The 18,507-nt window shown below is 32.7% G+C and overlaps 1 protein-coding gene across 1 annotated transcript; it reads right to left on the reverse strand.

Moving 5' to 3' along the window:
* Nucleotides 1–14,825: 14,825 nt before the first annotated feature.
* LOC147390453 (uncharacterized) lies at nt 14,826–16,151 on the reverse strand. Its single transcript, XM_086459407.1, has 2 exons — nt 15,710–16,151; nt 14,826–15,634 (listed from the first exon to the last, which is right to left on the reverse strand). Exons 1-2 carry the CDS (start codon nt 15,878–15,880, stop codon nt 15,113–15,115), a joined length of 693 nt encoding a protein of 230 aa, XP_086315533.1. The 5' UTR covers nt 15,881–16,151; the 3' UTR covers nt 14,826–15,112.
* Nucleotides 16,152–18,507: the final 2,356 nt, after the last annotated feature.

Here is an 18,507-nt window from a genome sequence, read left to right on the forward strand (position 1 = left end):
AAACGATACGCCTATCATTTGTTCGTTGAATGATTAGCGTGTAGTTTTAAAATTACTCGAATTGAATCTTTTTTTTTTTTTTTGTTTTTTGACGGGGTGTTCAAATACGTAAGCTCGACTAGAATGGGCGACACAAATGGTCTCTGAGAACATTAGATCTCACCTAAATCTCCCAGCTACATCCAATACCCCACAAACCACAATCACTCAAATCAAGCAAGACATGATAAATCTCTACATCCAATACCCCACAAACCACAATCACTCAAATCAAGCAAGACATGATAAATCTCTGTGGGTGGCTAATGGGATTGGAATTTAAGACTTTTCCCTTTTTGGAGGGAGACCCACACCACTATGTCCAATACTCATTGGTTATGTTAGACAAATGATTGAAGAATTACATGAGATGTGATTAAACTAGAAGAATCTCACAAGGATTTACTTGAGAAGAAAAATAAATGATGATCATTTTGAATAGTCTCATATTTATAAAGATAAAAGAATTTTCGACGCTTTCAAGAGCTGTGAGATCAAAGGAGTTCCAATAGTCGAATGGGTGTCTCTTTAGAGAGATTGAACCATTGAACTCTCTTGATTCAAATCAAACCACGCCTTTGTTCATACCCGAGCCAATGTCTTATTCATGTGATTGTCAATGATCCCTCCACTGTTTTGCAGCTCATTGAAATTAATAAGTTATAATACATAGGGTTTTATCCCATGAGTAGAATTAATTTATTAAGTTATTCCCAACCAACGTAACTACTTTTCTTGTGTGGAAACTTCTCTCACTCTTTTGATTTGCACCATAATACAGTGGACCAACAGGTTGCTCGTTGAGTTGATTAGATTTAAAAATCAAGGGTTTGGTTCATGCTCGACTAAGCCCTAACCCAAGTATTGAAAGGGTAGGTTATACCTTGATAAGTCCTAAAGCCCTAATGGGCTCAAATTGATTTTCGAACTTCATAATAATATTAGTTAATGTAGGCCCCTTTTAAAGTCGTTTGGTACTACTTTAATCAGTAATGGGTCCTATTCCTATCCCTAGTGGAAAGGATTTGTCTACTTCACCATGTTTTAACTTGAAAGCATCCCAAAATTTCTTTAAAAAGAAGTAACAAAAAAGTAGCAAGATCCCTAGCCTCTCCATCTACAAACAAAAACTTTAGTGTTCATTCTCATTCTCATTCTCATTTTGCCTCATTTTAGTTCTTTCCCTTGAAAGGATTGTATCAACTTTAATGGTAAAAGAATAATCCATGTAATTAAATGTTTCATCTTTCATTGTGTACCCATTAAATATTAGATATATTTAAACAATCCAATTTACTCTAGTGTTTTTTCTTTTTTCTCTTTTCTCATTCAAATCCTATTAAGAATTCACCCATTTAATTATATATAATAAACATATATTAGAGGGGGTGGGGCATTGTTAGACTCTAATTAACTAGGCTGAATTGTTTTCTTAACCCAACCCAACATTTGTGGGCTCAATATAAAGATCCTCAACTTCTTATTTTTAAGTGAAGTAGTAGGCCCAATTGACAATCTTTGTACAACCATATTTCTAAGAAATTTATCAAAAGAGTTGTATACATGTGTGGTATTTATGTATTTTTACCAAAATAGATATCCATTTTATTGTCAACCTCGACCATGTTTTATATATTTAGCCTTCTTGTGAACCTTGACCATGTTTTACGTCAACAATAAAAAGATAAATTCAACAACCATTTGGGAAATATGAGTTCATTTTAGTTTTTAATAATTGATTTACCATCTCGCAATGGAGATCGAAGTCTTCTCAAAGATTTTGTTTGTTGAACAAATCTTGTTCCTCCATTCAACTATGTTCACATCTTTTGTTATTGAAAATGTGTTTGTATACGTTTTCACTATCTCAATCCTCATTTACTTGGATCTCCTTATTATTGTAAAACTTTCAACTTGTATATTCTTTCTAATTAAAGTTGTAATCAAATTTCATTGAATGTGTTTAAACCATCTTAATTAACTTTCTTCAAGCCCATGCCAATTACCATTCTATAATTGATTTAAAATGTTGGGAGGACGGGGTGGGAGACTTTGGACATACTATTTTTTTTGGTAGTCCTTGGACATACTATCTTTGGAGGGGAATCGTCACTCAACTCAAATTTTTGGGGGTGATTTAGAAATGCCACACCCAAGTAAGCCAAAGATAAGTCCTTGTAGGTTGTCGACGAGGGGGTGACTTGAACTCAATATCAATCTCTATCTTTTTTGGAATGAGGCCTTGGCCACTACGCCCAACACTCGTTGATTATCGATGACAATTGTAAAAATAAAAATAATATATATATGGGTCCCGTTCAGCACCAAACATTTTGGCCAACATTTTAGCCAACCATTTTTGTTCTACATGGGCTAGAAGTTTTGGAGTGGGCTGATTTTTTGTGAGGATGATCTCTACGGTGAGGAGATCATTCTCACAAAAAATCAGCCCATTCCAAAACTTCTAGCCCCATGTTTACAAGTTGAAAAAGCGTGGCCCGTCCATTTCTTGTAAACCATTTTTGATGGTGTTAGAAGTTTTGGAATGAGTTGATTTTTAGGGCTGATTTTTTGTGATGATGATCTCCTCTCCGTAGAGATCAACCTCATCAAAAATCAGCCCATTCCAAAACTTCTAACCCATGTTTTGAAAAATGTTTTGCCAAAATGTTTGGTACTGAACATTTCCCTATATATACACACACGGTGAAAGTAACCAAGTAAAAGATGATTTTAGAACAAAAATATGTATTTTTGTATATCCTTGGCTTATTGAGGTATTCAATTCTCTTCTCACTGGTACTTCATTTATGAAAAAGAATAAATATATTTTCTCTTGTTTTTTGTTTTTTTGTTTTTTTTTTTTTCTTCTTATCCAAAAATATATGTTAAAGCCATTATTGACAATATCAATGGATTGTAGTTTGCCCCCCTACAAGAAAAACCATGGACTCTCTCTCTCTCTCTCTCTCTCTCTCTTATTTATTTAATTAGGACTCTCACCACACTATTATAAAAATACAAAGAAGCAATTGGATTTAAAGTTGGGACTTATCACAAATTGTGTAATTTTAGTAGCGGACCATCTAAGCATTGAGGAATCAACTAATGTATGATACACATTTATCATAGATACCAATAATCTTACAAACTTTCTTTTTTAAGTACATTTTGTTTAGTCTTACTTTAAACTTTTATCTCACGGATCTCTTTTAAAGGAAACCAAAATCAAAATGTAAACTCTTTTACATTTGATTGACAAAATATGTTAACAACCACAATTGATGTAAGGGGACAGTTAATCCCAGCCATTCTCAATGGACCACCTAATGTGTGACATGCATGTATTACTCAACATCATCATCGTTAAAGCCTTAATCGTAAAATTTTGGATTGTTTGAATAAATCTTATATTTAATTTATTGAGTTCAGTCACTCGTTACCTTTTCTCTCTCCTTATAAGCTCTTAGGCCTTTTTACTTATTACTAATTGGTTTTGAGTTGGATCCTCAAACTTATCATTGTATTAAAGTGGGCATTTTTCTCCTCCACTTCATCCAATCCAGTTCATATCTCCACATGTTTTGGCTCAGTTCGACACACACTTGTGAGGACATGTTGAGTTTAGTCCCACATCATACACTCATTGCCTTGCCTCTCTCCGTATAAACTCCTAGAATTTCCACTCATTGCCAATTAATTTTGGGTTGGACTCCCCAAATTTATCTTAGTCAATTATGTCAAAAATCATTTCTTTTTTATCAATAAAGTCACGTTTCTTCCTAATAATGACCTCAATGAAGTTCATTGTATGATTAGGAGAGATTTGAATGGTTACTCCTATCTCAAGATGGAACCTTTTCTTCTATATATAATCAGTTGGGATCTACCTAAACTTGGAGTGGGGGGAAATGAAGAAACAGCATTCGTATCCACTCTCAGAACTTCAATCAAGTTTATTTTTTTGTCTTCAGCTGCTACCTTAGAACTTTAACTTATACATTTCTTAACTGGAATCATAATCAACTTTCGTTGTACATGACTAAATCATCTTAATTGATTTGAATACAAGACTTAAAATACAATCCCACAAAAAAGGGCTAAATGGTCTCTTTAATGTTCAAAGTCATAAAAACTAGTTATTGAGATCGAGATTTTTGTGATCCCATAAATCTTTTATTGAAGAATCCTTGTCATCATCATCATCATCATCGAAGCCTTGAAAGATTTTGTTGTCTGGAGAGTAAATCAAAGTAAGCGCCAAATAACTCATAAAACCCAATGGATTCAGGATGTAGGACACATGAATCATAATGAATTTATTGAATTGCAAGCCAGAAAAAACCTAGACCCGAACCTAGTGGTTCGGACCTTATGGTAATAAGTAATAATCCGGACAAAACAAGGTAATTATTACCATTCAATGCCCACACCTTTTCTTTTGGCCTTTTTTTTTGCACTCTTTTGAGTCTTTGTCCCTTAAATATTTTTTTTCCTTTGAATGTTTGTCCCTCAATTTTGTATCCTTTCCACCCACAACACTGCACATATTTATTTACATTTAATTCATCTTTTACCCACTTAGAAAACCCACAAAGCAAATTTTCTGTAACCTGAACCCATTTGTATACTTCGAGCTGGGTTGAGTCTAACCAATTCTGGGTCACATTGAATTCTAGGCCATCACATTGATTGTTATTAGTTGGCAATTTATCCAAAAGGGGGTGAAAGATTATGCCCCTTGAGATTGATGGGTAACAAATTTTTTTTGCAGATTTGGGTAATTCTTTAATTGTTGAGTACTCTTATGCACAATCATTAATGATATATACATTAGAATTGAAGCCTAAGAACTTGTTTGGGAAATTGAAAATCGGGTCAATCAAGGTCGATCCTGGCCTCGCTGTTTTAAACCTTGTTTAGTTACTCTATCGGACCCATATTTTTGGATCTCACTTAGATGTCGGTTGTCGTTTTTCTACAACATATTTTAAAGAGTAATGATTTTCTGAGAATGCCACGTGGAGGGGTCAGATTATCATGACTCCATTTTAAATCTCAACTCGTGATAATGTTATTATTTGAGATGGTTTTGTAGTTTTGGACACCTTTCAATTTTTTGGTGCCAACTTGTATAATATTGAAAATGTTTTGTAAATGTGTTTAATCAATGAAATTTACAATTAAATATTGGAGATAACATTGAATTAATAAAATTATTCAAGTCGAATATTTTATTCTGATAATTAAAATACTTAAATATTGCCTATACACAATGTTTTGATGGGCATTATTCATCATTATTGTGGAGACCATTTTTGCAACACTACGAGATAAGGGTACGTGTCCTTTTGGGAAAATAATCATAAGGTAAAATATTGTGCTACTAATTGTAAGTACTGTAGAATCACATTTTGAAAATAAGGGTTGGTATTTGTCGAGGTCTGTGTAAGACCTGAATAAAACGATAAACAATTACAAGGAAAATGCGATCTCAACCTAGTCCAAGACATTGAGCAGACATGATAGTAAAAATTGAAAAAGTATATCCTTACGACAAGATAGGCAATATAATTCAAAATACAAACTGAGCGTAGGTATGAAGGTAATAATAGCTCAGGAAACTCTCATGGATCGATTGATTCAAGATCTTGGACTCAAGAGTGCAATCATAATAAGACAGATTTTAATGAGTTAAGCGTTCTTCCCCTGTGTCAAATCCTCTCATTAAATACAATATCTAAAAGTATTTATCAGAACTTAAAATAAGTGTGACATTTTCTAACTCATACATCCTTAAACAATGAATTATACCAACTCAACATTAATTGTGCTGAGACAATGCTAATAAAAAATAAATATCAATATTAATAATACATAGACATAAATCTCAAATAAGAATCAAATAACCTCCATCCAATTCATCCCTAACTATCATGGCACCTGGACTAATCGTGTGATGACACGTATTCCTGAGTTTGAATTATAAAATCTCCTCTCAAAGACTGAGAAAAGGTTGCAAAATCATTCTTAAAAAGAATTAGAAGGAAAATTCGCTATGTACATTCACTATTCATCATCTTTTCTAAAATTTTCATCATCTTCTCCTACTTCTACTATCACTGACTTAATTTTCGGAGGATCATTAACAAACACCACACTAGACCTCTACGTTATGCCTTCAATTGCTTAAGAAATTAAAATCATGCACATCAACAACAACAAAAGAATGAAGCTTGAAGACCAAGATCTAACCTAAAGATATTATTTATCTCGAGGAGTGAAAGTTCAAAAATACCTCCAAAATTATGAAGAGTAAAATAACCTAATAACTGAATATCATTATCATCTCATGCTCTTTACTTAAAGATATTTATATAATCATCACATTAGCGAATCCTCGTCACAGAGTCTAATCTTCATCATTTTGTCTAGTATTGCTGAGGTTGATGCGTAAGGTTAAAAAAAAAGAAAAAAAAAAAAAAAAAAAAAAAAAAAGGTATCTCAATGGATCATAAATCATGCACATTAAAAAGTTTTGATCGCCATCTCACTCTTTTGAGATATTTTGGATTCAAAGTTCAAACAATCATTACCTATATATTAGAAACTGTTAAATGGGCAATTATATTTCAAATATAACCATTTTAAAGAAAATTATGATCCATCTTGTTATAAAAATAAAGAGATTTTATTGTTATACCAACATTTACTAAGAGCACACCAAGATGTGTGATAATTCCTTAGTGATTTCACATGAATTAGGATGCTCTTAGCAAAAGTTCGTGTGACAATAGAATCACTCTAAAAAATATATGTTATACCCACATAACAAAAATAAATAAATAAAATTATTAATTGTTTATGGTGACTAGAATTTTGAGAAGAATAATGGTGAAGTGGCCTCAAAGATTGTATCTCACTTCACACATCTTGACGTGAAATTGTATATAGAAATTATAGATGCATTTTATTGAGATACGAGTGAAAAAACATCTATGATTATCATCCACTTTCACATCAGGATGTACGATATGCGATAAAATCTTGAGGTCATTCTAGCACCACTCTTCTGTGAATAGAAAGTGTATGTATAGAACTAACAAATTTTTTATTTATTAAAATGTAAATGATAAGGTAAAATAAATATATTTTGAGAATCGCCACACCAAATTCTTCTCAGACCACCATAATTCATGCGACAACAACAAAGCTATTAACACACATCTTGGGGTGTTCTTAATAAAATTTGGTGTGACAACTCACTCTATTTCTTTTTTTTTTGTTGATTTATATATGAATTGGTGTAGCATTAGTAAAAGATGGTGTGGCAATAGTAGTTCTCATTTTAAATTATGCTATTTTTACTGTATACGGAGGGATAAATAAAATAATAAGATATTTTTAACATTTTAAATTAAAGTAAATAGAATAAAATATAATTATAAAACTATTATCCTTTTAATAGAGAGATTAAAGTTACAAAATAAAATTAATTATTGAATGTTAAAAATGATATATTTAAGAAGCAACAAGTGGCTGTGGTGGTGTCTACTGACAGACTGTAAAGCATAGTCTGTAGTCTTATACAGACTGGAAATCAGAAGGATTGATGTAACTTTGCAGAGAACCCTCGACTTTTACGCGGGTGCTGCTGTCACTGACTTTTCTGCAGCGATTTGATACTACGACCTCTCATCGTACTTTCGTCATAATCACTCTCTCTCTCTCTCACTCCCCCAACTAGTACGGTTTCGACCATCCACGTGTCCTGATTAGAGGATTTATTTCATCTTTAATAAGATCCAATTCTCACGTGACCCCACAGCCTCACCACCCACATTTACCATGTTAAGGTTTGGGAAAAGGAAAATGTTCAAATATGAAAAATATATATATATATATACATGTGGTTATAATTGCTCTCCATTGTTTCTTCTTTCATGGACCCACATGAATATCATATTTGATGAACAAATCATACAATGAGTTTTATCTCTCTTTATTAAAAATAAATAAAATGAATTGACTTCATAATTAATGATTGAATTATGTATTTTGATGGTATAATTAGATCACTAGATTTTTTTTTTTAAATTAAAATAAAAATTGTAAGATTGTAATAGAAAATGTAATTTACAGACTAGTAGTTCGAGATAAATGTAAGTAAGAAAAGAAGAAAAAAAAAGTAGAATTTGTCAAAAACCCAAGATGGATATTGTGGTAATAAATCTACAAATTAATTATCAAAGTCTAAAATCATAATTTAACATGCCCATTATTGAGATTTGTTCAAGATTAGTGCAGTTTGTTAGGAAAACAACCTTCACACCACATCATAATTATATGTGTATGCCTCGAAAATGAACGAAACTGGTATCAATATCTTTTGGGTCCTATTAACGTGTGCCCTTAGGCACATGTTAAAGTGCAATAAATACACTTTGGGAGTAGGCATTTGAGGTCATATTGGTAATTTTTTTATATATAGTATTTTCGGTACAACATTCAATTTCACAAGTGTAATTAATGCACTTTAACGTGTGCCCTTAAGGTACATTTTTAACAAAATTCATATATTTTAAATACTAAACATTAGAGTAATTTGATTACAATTGAAGGAGTCCCTTTGAAAAATAAAAGCTCTTGGTTACAATTGAGATTTAATTTAATAAATGCTACAAAATTCAAAATATCTAAAGAGTTGATTTTAAACCTAATTAATTACGATGTAAATCTCAAGAGAAAATATTGAAGTAACATTAAAATTGACATTGATTCTCACATTGTTAATGTGGATACATGTACAAAATCATAAACACTTTTCCTCAAATACAAATGAAAAACATTTATGATTGTATGTGCACCTCCACATCACTAATGTGGGAATCAATGTCAATTTTGATATTACTCCAATATGACTCAATCTCGAGATATATGGATTTATCATAAAAATCTCCCCACTCCATATACCGACTAGATTGAAATATTATTATTGATTTTTTTTAAATTATAAAATTTAAAATAATGAAAAATAAATAAATCGGTGATACAATACCAATTAAGGCTTGGATAAAATACTTCAATTTTAACATAGTGGGCCCAATCAAACTTACAAGATCAACATACTTTTTATAAAAGGGTATTTTCGTTATTTTATCACAATTAATATGTATATATGTAAAGGGAGTCAAGTCTTGGAAACCTCACCTGCACGATCAGGCATCTTACGTTCAGTGTCTTTATCGTTATTAGTTTTTAAACTATTTTGTCCAAACGCAAGATGGACACGTGGTTTCTTAAACGAGGGCCCACAGAAATCTTGCCAAAAGGAACTAGACCTGTCTTTGTCTCTTCAGAACTTGTCGGCTACTTAAGGTTATATCGCTTGGATGCGACCGTACATCCACCAACGGTCAAAATTTTGCATTAAAAGTTGTGAAAAATAGTAACGTTAGGATATATGAAGGACCTAAAAAGATGAATCCTCATGAAATTAAAATTCTATAAATGAAAAATATGCTTCTCTACACATACACATCTGACGTGGCATGAAGTAGAATTATATATTTTTTTCCTTTCTTATACACCGTCATGCATATTTTATGAGAATGTACAATAGTGTATCCGAAGGAAAAGATTTATAATTTTTTTTTTTTTTTTTTTTTGTTGCTAACCATGTGTCTGGCCAGCTTGCACGTATCGCGACTAATCTCAGGGAGGACTACCATAGTAACCCACCGCCATGGTGTTCTAGTTAAATCATGAGAAAAATCTAAGAGGGGAATCAAACTCGTGACGTGCGCCCAACCCACAGGTCACGTGCTCGCCCTTACCACTTAGACAACCCATGGGTGGGTAAAGATTTATGATTCTAACCCATGCCACGATATGAAATATTAGTTAGAAAATCATGGCTCATGTGTTTATATGTGAATTATTCGTCTCATTTTAAAAGTTCAAAAATAAAAAAAATTGGGATATTATTGATAGTGACAATGAAGGTGATGATAATAATGATCTGAGATTATTATTTTATTAGTTTAAAAAAAAAAACAAAAATCAAAATTAAGGTACAAATAATCAGTTTGAAAAGTTAAGGTGACATCTTAAATAAATATAAAAGAAGATGTTATTATTTTTTAAAAGATAAAATAGACATTTGTCATCTAAAAAGATGAATTCCTCCAAAATTTTGAAGTATGACTATTTCAAAGTCGAACTAGTATTAAATTACAGGTTTACACTTTACAATATATAACAAGTTATAATAACAATTTTTTCGGTCAAGTTTTATAAAAATTCATAAATAAATAAAATTTCTGTTTTTATATTGTTTTTTAACTTAAAATACATGAACCATTCAGAATAATTCAATATTCCAGAGAATAATACTGTCCTTCGAAAAAATGAAAAATTCGTGAATTAAAACGGGAGATCACTTACAAGGGGATAGACACTGCAAGTAAGGGTTCATAAGCTAATAGGCCAGGCCATTCGCAGCCCATGCAATTTGGACGCCAAATTCCAAACCCAAGCTTGGCCCGTTTAATTGATGGGTTTGGGCCTAGAAAAATATTTATGTCCAGCCTAACCTGTCCCACAAGTATTCAGGGTTATTTATGAGTCGATTAGCTAATAGGACGGGCCATTCATAGCCCATGCTAATTGGACCTCAAAATCCTAATCCAAGCTTGCCTGTTTAAATTGACTGGTTTGGGCCTAATAAAATTATTTTGTCCAGCCTGGCCGTCCCACAAATATTCAGGGCTATTTATGAGTCGACCCAGGTCAGACCTAATTTTAAATATAGCTTTATCTTGTACATAAAGTTACACGGACCTAAGGAACATGTAGAGCCTGGATCGAGGCCTTCATTTGGATCACTTCAACTTCCATGTTGGCCCAAATGACACATCAACCATCTAGATTTCTCGTTCTTGATTGCGTTTAAAAAATAAAAATAAAAAATTTGCATTTACCTAACCAAAGACTTTAAAATAGACGGCCAATGAACTCTCAAATTTAAAATCCAAATAGAACAATAATTTTTTTTCAAGAGTTGTTAAAAAATTTTCTGCTCTACATCCACGTGGTACCCAATCATGTTTTTGGGTATCACATGCTCATGGGGTCAATATAGATTGGTGATCCTTTGGTCCATGCAACCCAATTCACATGGTCTAGCGCAATAACTAAATGGGCCTAGTAGCACTACCCAAATCTGGTCCACGATGAGCCAAGCCATTACTTATGCAATAGTGATATGTGGAAATAGGATTGTAAATTGGCCCGGCCAATTTTTCCCTAACTTAAAATATGAAGTTGTGGTCTTTATCTTAAATATATATTAATGAAAAAATATATTGGTTTTAAAACTCTCAGTACAACATGGTCCCAACTTGTCAGAAAAAATCTAACCGTCGATTGAGATGGTTTGGTCGTATTCAACGAATGACTATTACAATCTCTATCAAAAGAAGTACTCATGTTAAATGACCTAAAACAGTAAGTAGTGAGAAGGCTTAAAATTAAGAACTTAGATAGAGGCAGTGAAAGCTAAAATAAGGCGGTTTTGTGTTGTCGAGACATGTTACGCTATGGGTGGAGATTAAGAGGCACGAGAAATTATTTTTCCTTCATCAATTTCTAAGACAACTAGAAAAGTCTGCAAGGTCTAGGAAGCTATCAATCGCGAATTCATACCATGTGTACATAATAGGAAGTCTTAGTTTTATAGTTTGTATTACAGGTGCAACTTGGTTTGGTTCAAATTGAGAATCGAACCAAACAGAGAGCTTTGGATTGGTTTGGTTCAGTTTATAATGAACTTTGGTTAGGTTCTGGATTAACAAAATAGAGAACCGACCAATTTGATTTGGTTCTTGGTTCATGCCTTCTAAGAACCGCATCCCTATATTAATATAATTATAAATAAATATTATTAATCTATTTAATAAATTATACCTTTTTTTTTTTTATGGATAAATTGATTAATTTTTTTTTATAGATAGTTTAATGATATTTTTTGGATGGATGGGATTAATGACTTTCTTTAATTAATAAAAAAAAACTATTGACCATTTTTTCTTAATGGATACATGAATTTTTTTATTGATGGATAGATAAATGACTTATTATATGAGATTTCATATTCATATCTATTTATTTTTCATTAAAAATATGTTGATTCAATTAGGTTTTTAAGATATTGGCAACTCATAGAATCGAACTGAACCAAACCAACCTTAACTCAGTTCGCGTTAATTTGGTTCTATGGCAATTTGGTTTGATTCCGGTTCTCATTTAATGGAACCGATCTAGGTCGGTTCATTTCCGATTTGGCTTCAAACCGAACCAAGTTACACCCCTAGTCTGTGTAGACTTTAGATGTTAAGATTTTTCAATGAAAAGCATCTATGGTTCCTTCACACTTTCATATCAGGATGTGCGATATGAGGTACAATCTTGAGGTCACTTCATTATTATTCAAACCAAGTATTTTCATATATACAAGTTTTTAAATGTTCCCTTCGTGTTTGACTCTTAGATGGCGAGAATGAATTATTTTGACACTTCATCATCAAGTTCATGACCCGTTTTTATTAGAGGGGATTGTGGGTTGAATACTTGTCAATAGCATTATACTACATAAATAAATTGATTTAAGAACAATACATAAAGAAAAGTAAATCAAGATGTAGCACACACAAAACACAAAGATTTTTACGAGGTTCCTGCAAGATTGGGGTATTTCTACGAATCACACCAATTTCACTATGATGAGAAAATTTGTAGTTACAGATTACACATTTTCACCGATAATAGATATATATATATACTCCTAGGGAAATCTAACTGGGGTTTTACATAAAAATAAATAAAATTATGAAAATACCCTTGGAAAAATTCTTTAGAGGATTCCACCCCGGAAATACCCCAAGAGATCCTATTGGGACGTTTGTAATATTCATCCAAGAATGTCAATAAAATTCAAATTTCTAAAATGCCAACCCAAATTAAATATTGCATTGGAAACCAGAAACTAAATGAAGAAGTCAAATGTAATAAACAAACAATCAAACAAACTAAAGATTCAAATAAAGAATTGGTTGTGCATAATTAAGAATATAAGTTGCTTTCAGTGTCAATCTGCCCAACTAATTATTAAACTACAATATCGTTTGAACTAGAAGGCCGTGATCTGATACTAAACCCCTTGACCAGTACTATCAGGCTCCACAATTTACCGTAGTTGAAAAAAAAAAAAAAAAACTTTGGGACATTAGATCTCATCCAAATACATTTCCATGAGCTCATATGGTCCCTCAAAATCTAAAATCGTGGAATCTTCAATTTCAATCTGCTTCCCGATTTTATTAGATATTTTTTTCTTGACTTGGAAATCGGGCTCATCCTTTTCAAATGTAGTAGGTAAAATCTCTTCCAGGTATCCTTTTGACCTCCTTCTCCTTTGACATGGTAATTTGGATAAAGGGGTTCAGTATCAGATCACGTCCTTCTAATACAAAAAATATTGTAGTTTTATAATTAGTTGGGAAAATTGACACTGAAAGCAACTTATATTCTTAATTATGCACAAGTAATATCCTTTAATGATTCTTTAGTTTGTTTGATTCTTTGTTTTTTATTTGGGTTGGCATTACTAATCTTACTTATTTGGGCTGCTGGTTTCCAATGCAATATTTTATTTGGGTTGGCATAACTAATCTTATCTAGTCTTTCCACTCAATCTCAGGTTATATCTTCAGTTAAGGCTTGTGCCTTCGTATATATGTTTTCTTACTACCTCCATTCATGTTTATGTAAAAGAATACATGGAACATTTGGATCACCAAAAGTTCAAACAAAATGCCTAGGCTCATATGAGCCCATTGACCTGGATGGGCGATGGAGTCAGAATCATCCGCATAAACAATATGAAGAAAGCCCAAATTTGTCAGCCCAAGGCCTTCAATTTCATAAAATTTGACAGACAAAGGGATCAAATTAGTGTCGAAATTTATTTTGTCAATTTTTTTTTAACTGGCTGAAATCATCAAATTAAATAAAGATGGAACAAATTCAACAGCTCTAAGCCCTCAAATCTGGGAACATCAAGAATTTCGAAGATCTTAGACTGTCAAAATTCAATTTCTAAAATTTGTGGGCCTTGGCCCATCTAATTTTTCTGTGGAATTTTTCAGTTTTCACATAGTGAGAAACCCATGCTTGAATAGAAATGTCAAGATATTTCAGATCCAAACATGACCATGGTCTTTTCATCTTTAGGCCTAATACCCTCTTTTTTAGGTAATTTTGTTATTTTATAAAAGTTTTGTTTCCTTAATAACATTAGTTATAGAAGTCAAAATCAAAAACAGTAAATTTTGCCTTACTTCTTATGTTAAACAGTTTCTATTTTCATGTTTAGTTTATTTTTACTATTTTTATATAGTTTTGTTATATTAAACCTTTCATTTCGACTTTTGGCAATCCAAACCTTCTATGAATTCTTTTGCAACTTGTCCTACATCACATGTATTTTTAGATATCTTGAATTGGTTGTAACACTCAATCTAACTTGGGCTATAGATCATTGATCTTTGATGTACGTGGCCAAATCGACTTAAAAGACTTTTCTTTATTTATATCCTCTTAAAGATTCAATCTTAAACATTTTGGAATTTTTCATTTTTTATTTTACCCTTCTTAATCTTACCTCTCATCCATCTCTCATGCTTGATCAAAGGTAGTACATATCAACTGAGTTATACTAAGTTCCATAATCAAAGTAAATCAGATTAAATCAATCAGTTATTCGAAATTTAAATTTACAATGATTTTGACTTAGTCATATAAGATCTGTTCTTGGTTTGAACACCAAGATTCTAAACTTTTAACAAAAATCAAGCAGTTGTGGATTGACTTAAAAGAAGAAACTCATTTGAATTCGGAGAAGGAACGAAGATTGTGTTTTGTTCTAATACCCAAAATTAATATTCCCAAGCTCTCGTATGATCTCCATTGCCTCGTTGCTTGGCGATCTTCATCCCCGTGTTGATGCACCTAATTAAACTCCATTACCATTCTTTTGGTTTGGACTCTGATAATTATGTAATGGGCATGAATTGGAGTCAAAATTATGAAGAATCATAACCAGAATCACTGATGAAGCAAACATCGGGACTGGGCCGAAGATCCAAAGCAACAATGTAATAGCAAAGTAATGCGCTCGAAGCCCAAGTGAAAAGTAATTGCTTCCTTTGATCACGTCTAGCGTCACATATTTCACATCTACTTCAGAGTTCGGAGTGGTCATGAGGAAGTTTGCATGGACGAAGTGTCTCACGGAATGGATGAACGATGCGAAGGCTAAGAGGAAACAAGACAAGAGGCTGATGTACTTAATGACAATGGTTGTGTTGCTCGTGTCACCGTAAACAAGATCGCTTAAGAATATGTTGTGGTCAGTACTTCCGACCCATGCCCCAATTAACGAGCTTAGAACGATGGAAAGAGAAGCCAAGTTTGATGAAGCTGTTATGTTGCTTGAGATCACTGATAGAGCTATCGACATATCCTTTGAATCAGCCTACAAAAAAACCCACTATTAATAATATGAGATAATTTAGCTAAATTAACGATGAAAGAAGATGGAAATACTGACCTGTTGCATGAATCTCTCAACCCAAGCTTTCTTGTTGTGATTCTCATATCCAATGGCTGTATTATCAGGACACCTTAGGATTCTATAGAGGAGGAAGAGATGGTAACCAAACATGATCAATAATCCACATGGGACCAAGAAAAGATCAAGGTATTTCTCTTCCCAATTCATCTTCTTTGTTAACTAATTTGCATTAATTGGGAGAGATGGCTTTATAAACTTAATAACAAAGGAAAAAAACATCTCTCTCTATTATTTTAAAGGGTTTGGCTCTTTGACTTTTTTTTTTTTTTGCGCTTGAGATTGGTGCCCAGAATATCGGTTAGGTGTGGGGAAGTCTCCAAGAGACAGCTTTGAAGTCGTAGATGGATGGCACAAGGGCCTAGTTTCATTCTTTTGTTGAAGTAACGGTTATTATGTAATTTGAGTCGTATGGGTTTCACTTAAAACTCATAAACAGCGTGGCTAAATAATGGCTAACATGTACGGATCAGAGGGACCCAACTTGCATTTATCCCCTACATGCATCCAAAAAAATGGGTACCCTGGCAATTTACTTATTAGAAAAAAAAAAAAAAAAATCTTGACCACGTAATATATATATACATGCATCCAAAAAAATGGGTACCGTGGCAATTTACTTATTAGAAAAAAAAAAAAAAATCTTGACCACGTATATATATATATATATATATATATATATATATGCATCCAAAAAAATGGGTACCGTGGCAATTTACTTATTAGAAAAAAAAAAAAAATCTTGACCACGTAATATATATATATGCATCCAAAAAAATGGGTACCGTGGCAATTTACTTATTAGAAAAAAAAAAATTCTTGACCACGTAACATATATATATATATATATATATACCTGCATCCAAAAAAATGGGTACCACGGCAATTTACTTATTAAAAAAAAAAAAAAATCTTGACCACGTAATATATATATATCATATATTGGTAAGTGGATATAATCTTAGAGAATTAGTTCGATAGATATTGGGATAGAAATGAGCCTACGGTCAATCAATTAAGATAGTTAGAGATGTTCATGAAAGAGAACAAATGGTACGATAAATCAGTTCTGAGTTATAATTGATTTCCATAAGGATGGCTTTTGAGTAGGGGCGAAGCTTGGATTTTTCTGTAGTGGGGGCAAATTATGGTTGATTGTATAGTGAAGATGAATGATTTTAAGGAGAAATTAAAAGATTTTTAGTTAGAAATTGAAAAAAAATGATATTTAGATCATTTTAATTAATATTTGAAAAGTCCCAATCATGAGGCAATTTCATCAACAAAAAATTGAAGAGGTGCAAGAGTGGGGACAAATGAGACATGTAATTAGTTGAAAATATAAGGATGTCTTAAAGTCCTGTGGGGGCAAAAATTAGAGGGAGGTGAGGGTGTGGGGGCAAATGGGGAGAGAGATGAGGGAATGGGGACAAATGAGACATGTAATTAATTGAAAATATAGGACATCTCAAAGTTCTGTGGGAGGGCAAAAATTGGAGGGAGGTGAGGGTGTGGGGGCAAATGGAGAGGGAGGTGAGGGAGAGGGGACAAATGGGTCATGTAATTAGTTGAAAATAGAGGTGTCTCAAAGTTCTATCGGGCAATTGCCCCCAACTAGTTCCACCCTGCTCAAAGCCACAACAGTGGTGTTGGTTCAAGTCCAGAATGTTAAATGGTGAGTACAGCGTCCTTATTAGGACTATAATCTTACCAAATTAGTAGGATTAGCCCCAATCTGTAACAACTTGATTAGAACGCCATAGCCTTAACAAAATGGGATACAACGAAATCTCACATGTAATTAAAATAATAAAAATTAAGAAACATCATTTTGTATTTTCCAAAATTTTCTTGGATTTTTTGTTTTTTACGAATTATTCTGAATTAACCAAATTGACGAAGCCCCCACTGCATAATTACTTCCCAAACTTTGTTACTATGCTAGTGAGTTTCAACGTCCGACTTGACTTAACCCCAAACCATATTTTTGGTCTTGGGCTCAAAATTTTGGCCCAAATGTTTGATCATAAATGGCTAAATAAAAAATATAAATTGGCAAAACCGGGGTAGAACTAGTAAGGAGCTGGTGGGGGCAATTGCCCCAACAGAACTTTGAGATATCCTTATATTTTCAACTAATTACATGTCCCATTTGTCACCACTCCCTCACCTCTCTTCCCATTTGCCCCCACACCCTCAGCTCCCTCCAATTTTTGCCCCATAGAACTTTGAGACACCCCTATATTTTCAACTAATTACATATCCCATTTGTCCTCACTCCCTCACCTCTTCAATTTTTTGTTCGGTGACATTGCCTCTTGACTGGGACTTCTCAAATATTAATTGGAAATGACCTTAAATATTATTTTCTTCAACTTCTAACTAAAAACCTCTTAATTTCTCCCTAAAATCATTCATCTTTATTATACAACTAACCATAGTTTGCCCCCACTACAGGAAAATCCTGGTTCTGCCCTTGGTTTTGAGGAAAACTAGTCTCACCAATTTAGTAAAATTTCACTTTTACCAAGGGTCGTTGAGTTCACTTTGTGGTGATCTAAAATGTGATCCATTGTCCATGATCTAGAAGACTATGGTGATTGGTTATAGGATCACGAAAAATAGGAGTGTTTTTTTCCTTTTTTTTAATCTTTCTATAAATGCTTTTGATTTCTTTTCAAATAAATTCAAGTTTATTTTTATTTTTATGAAGTTTAGAAACTGTAGGGGTTTCAGGGTCCAAAAACTCAGATCAAGTTTTATTTATTTCTTTTCAA

The sequence above is a fragment of the Akebia trifoliata genome, chromosome 11, assembly GCF_017979445.1.
Source record: "Akebia trifoliata isolate Shusen 1 chromosome 11, ASM1797944v1, whole genome shotgun sequence".
Taxonomy (NCBI): Eukaryota; Viridiplantae; Streptophyta; class Magnoliopsida; order Ranunculales; family Lardizabalaceae; genus Akebia; species Akebia trifoliata.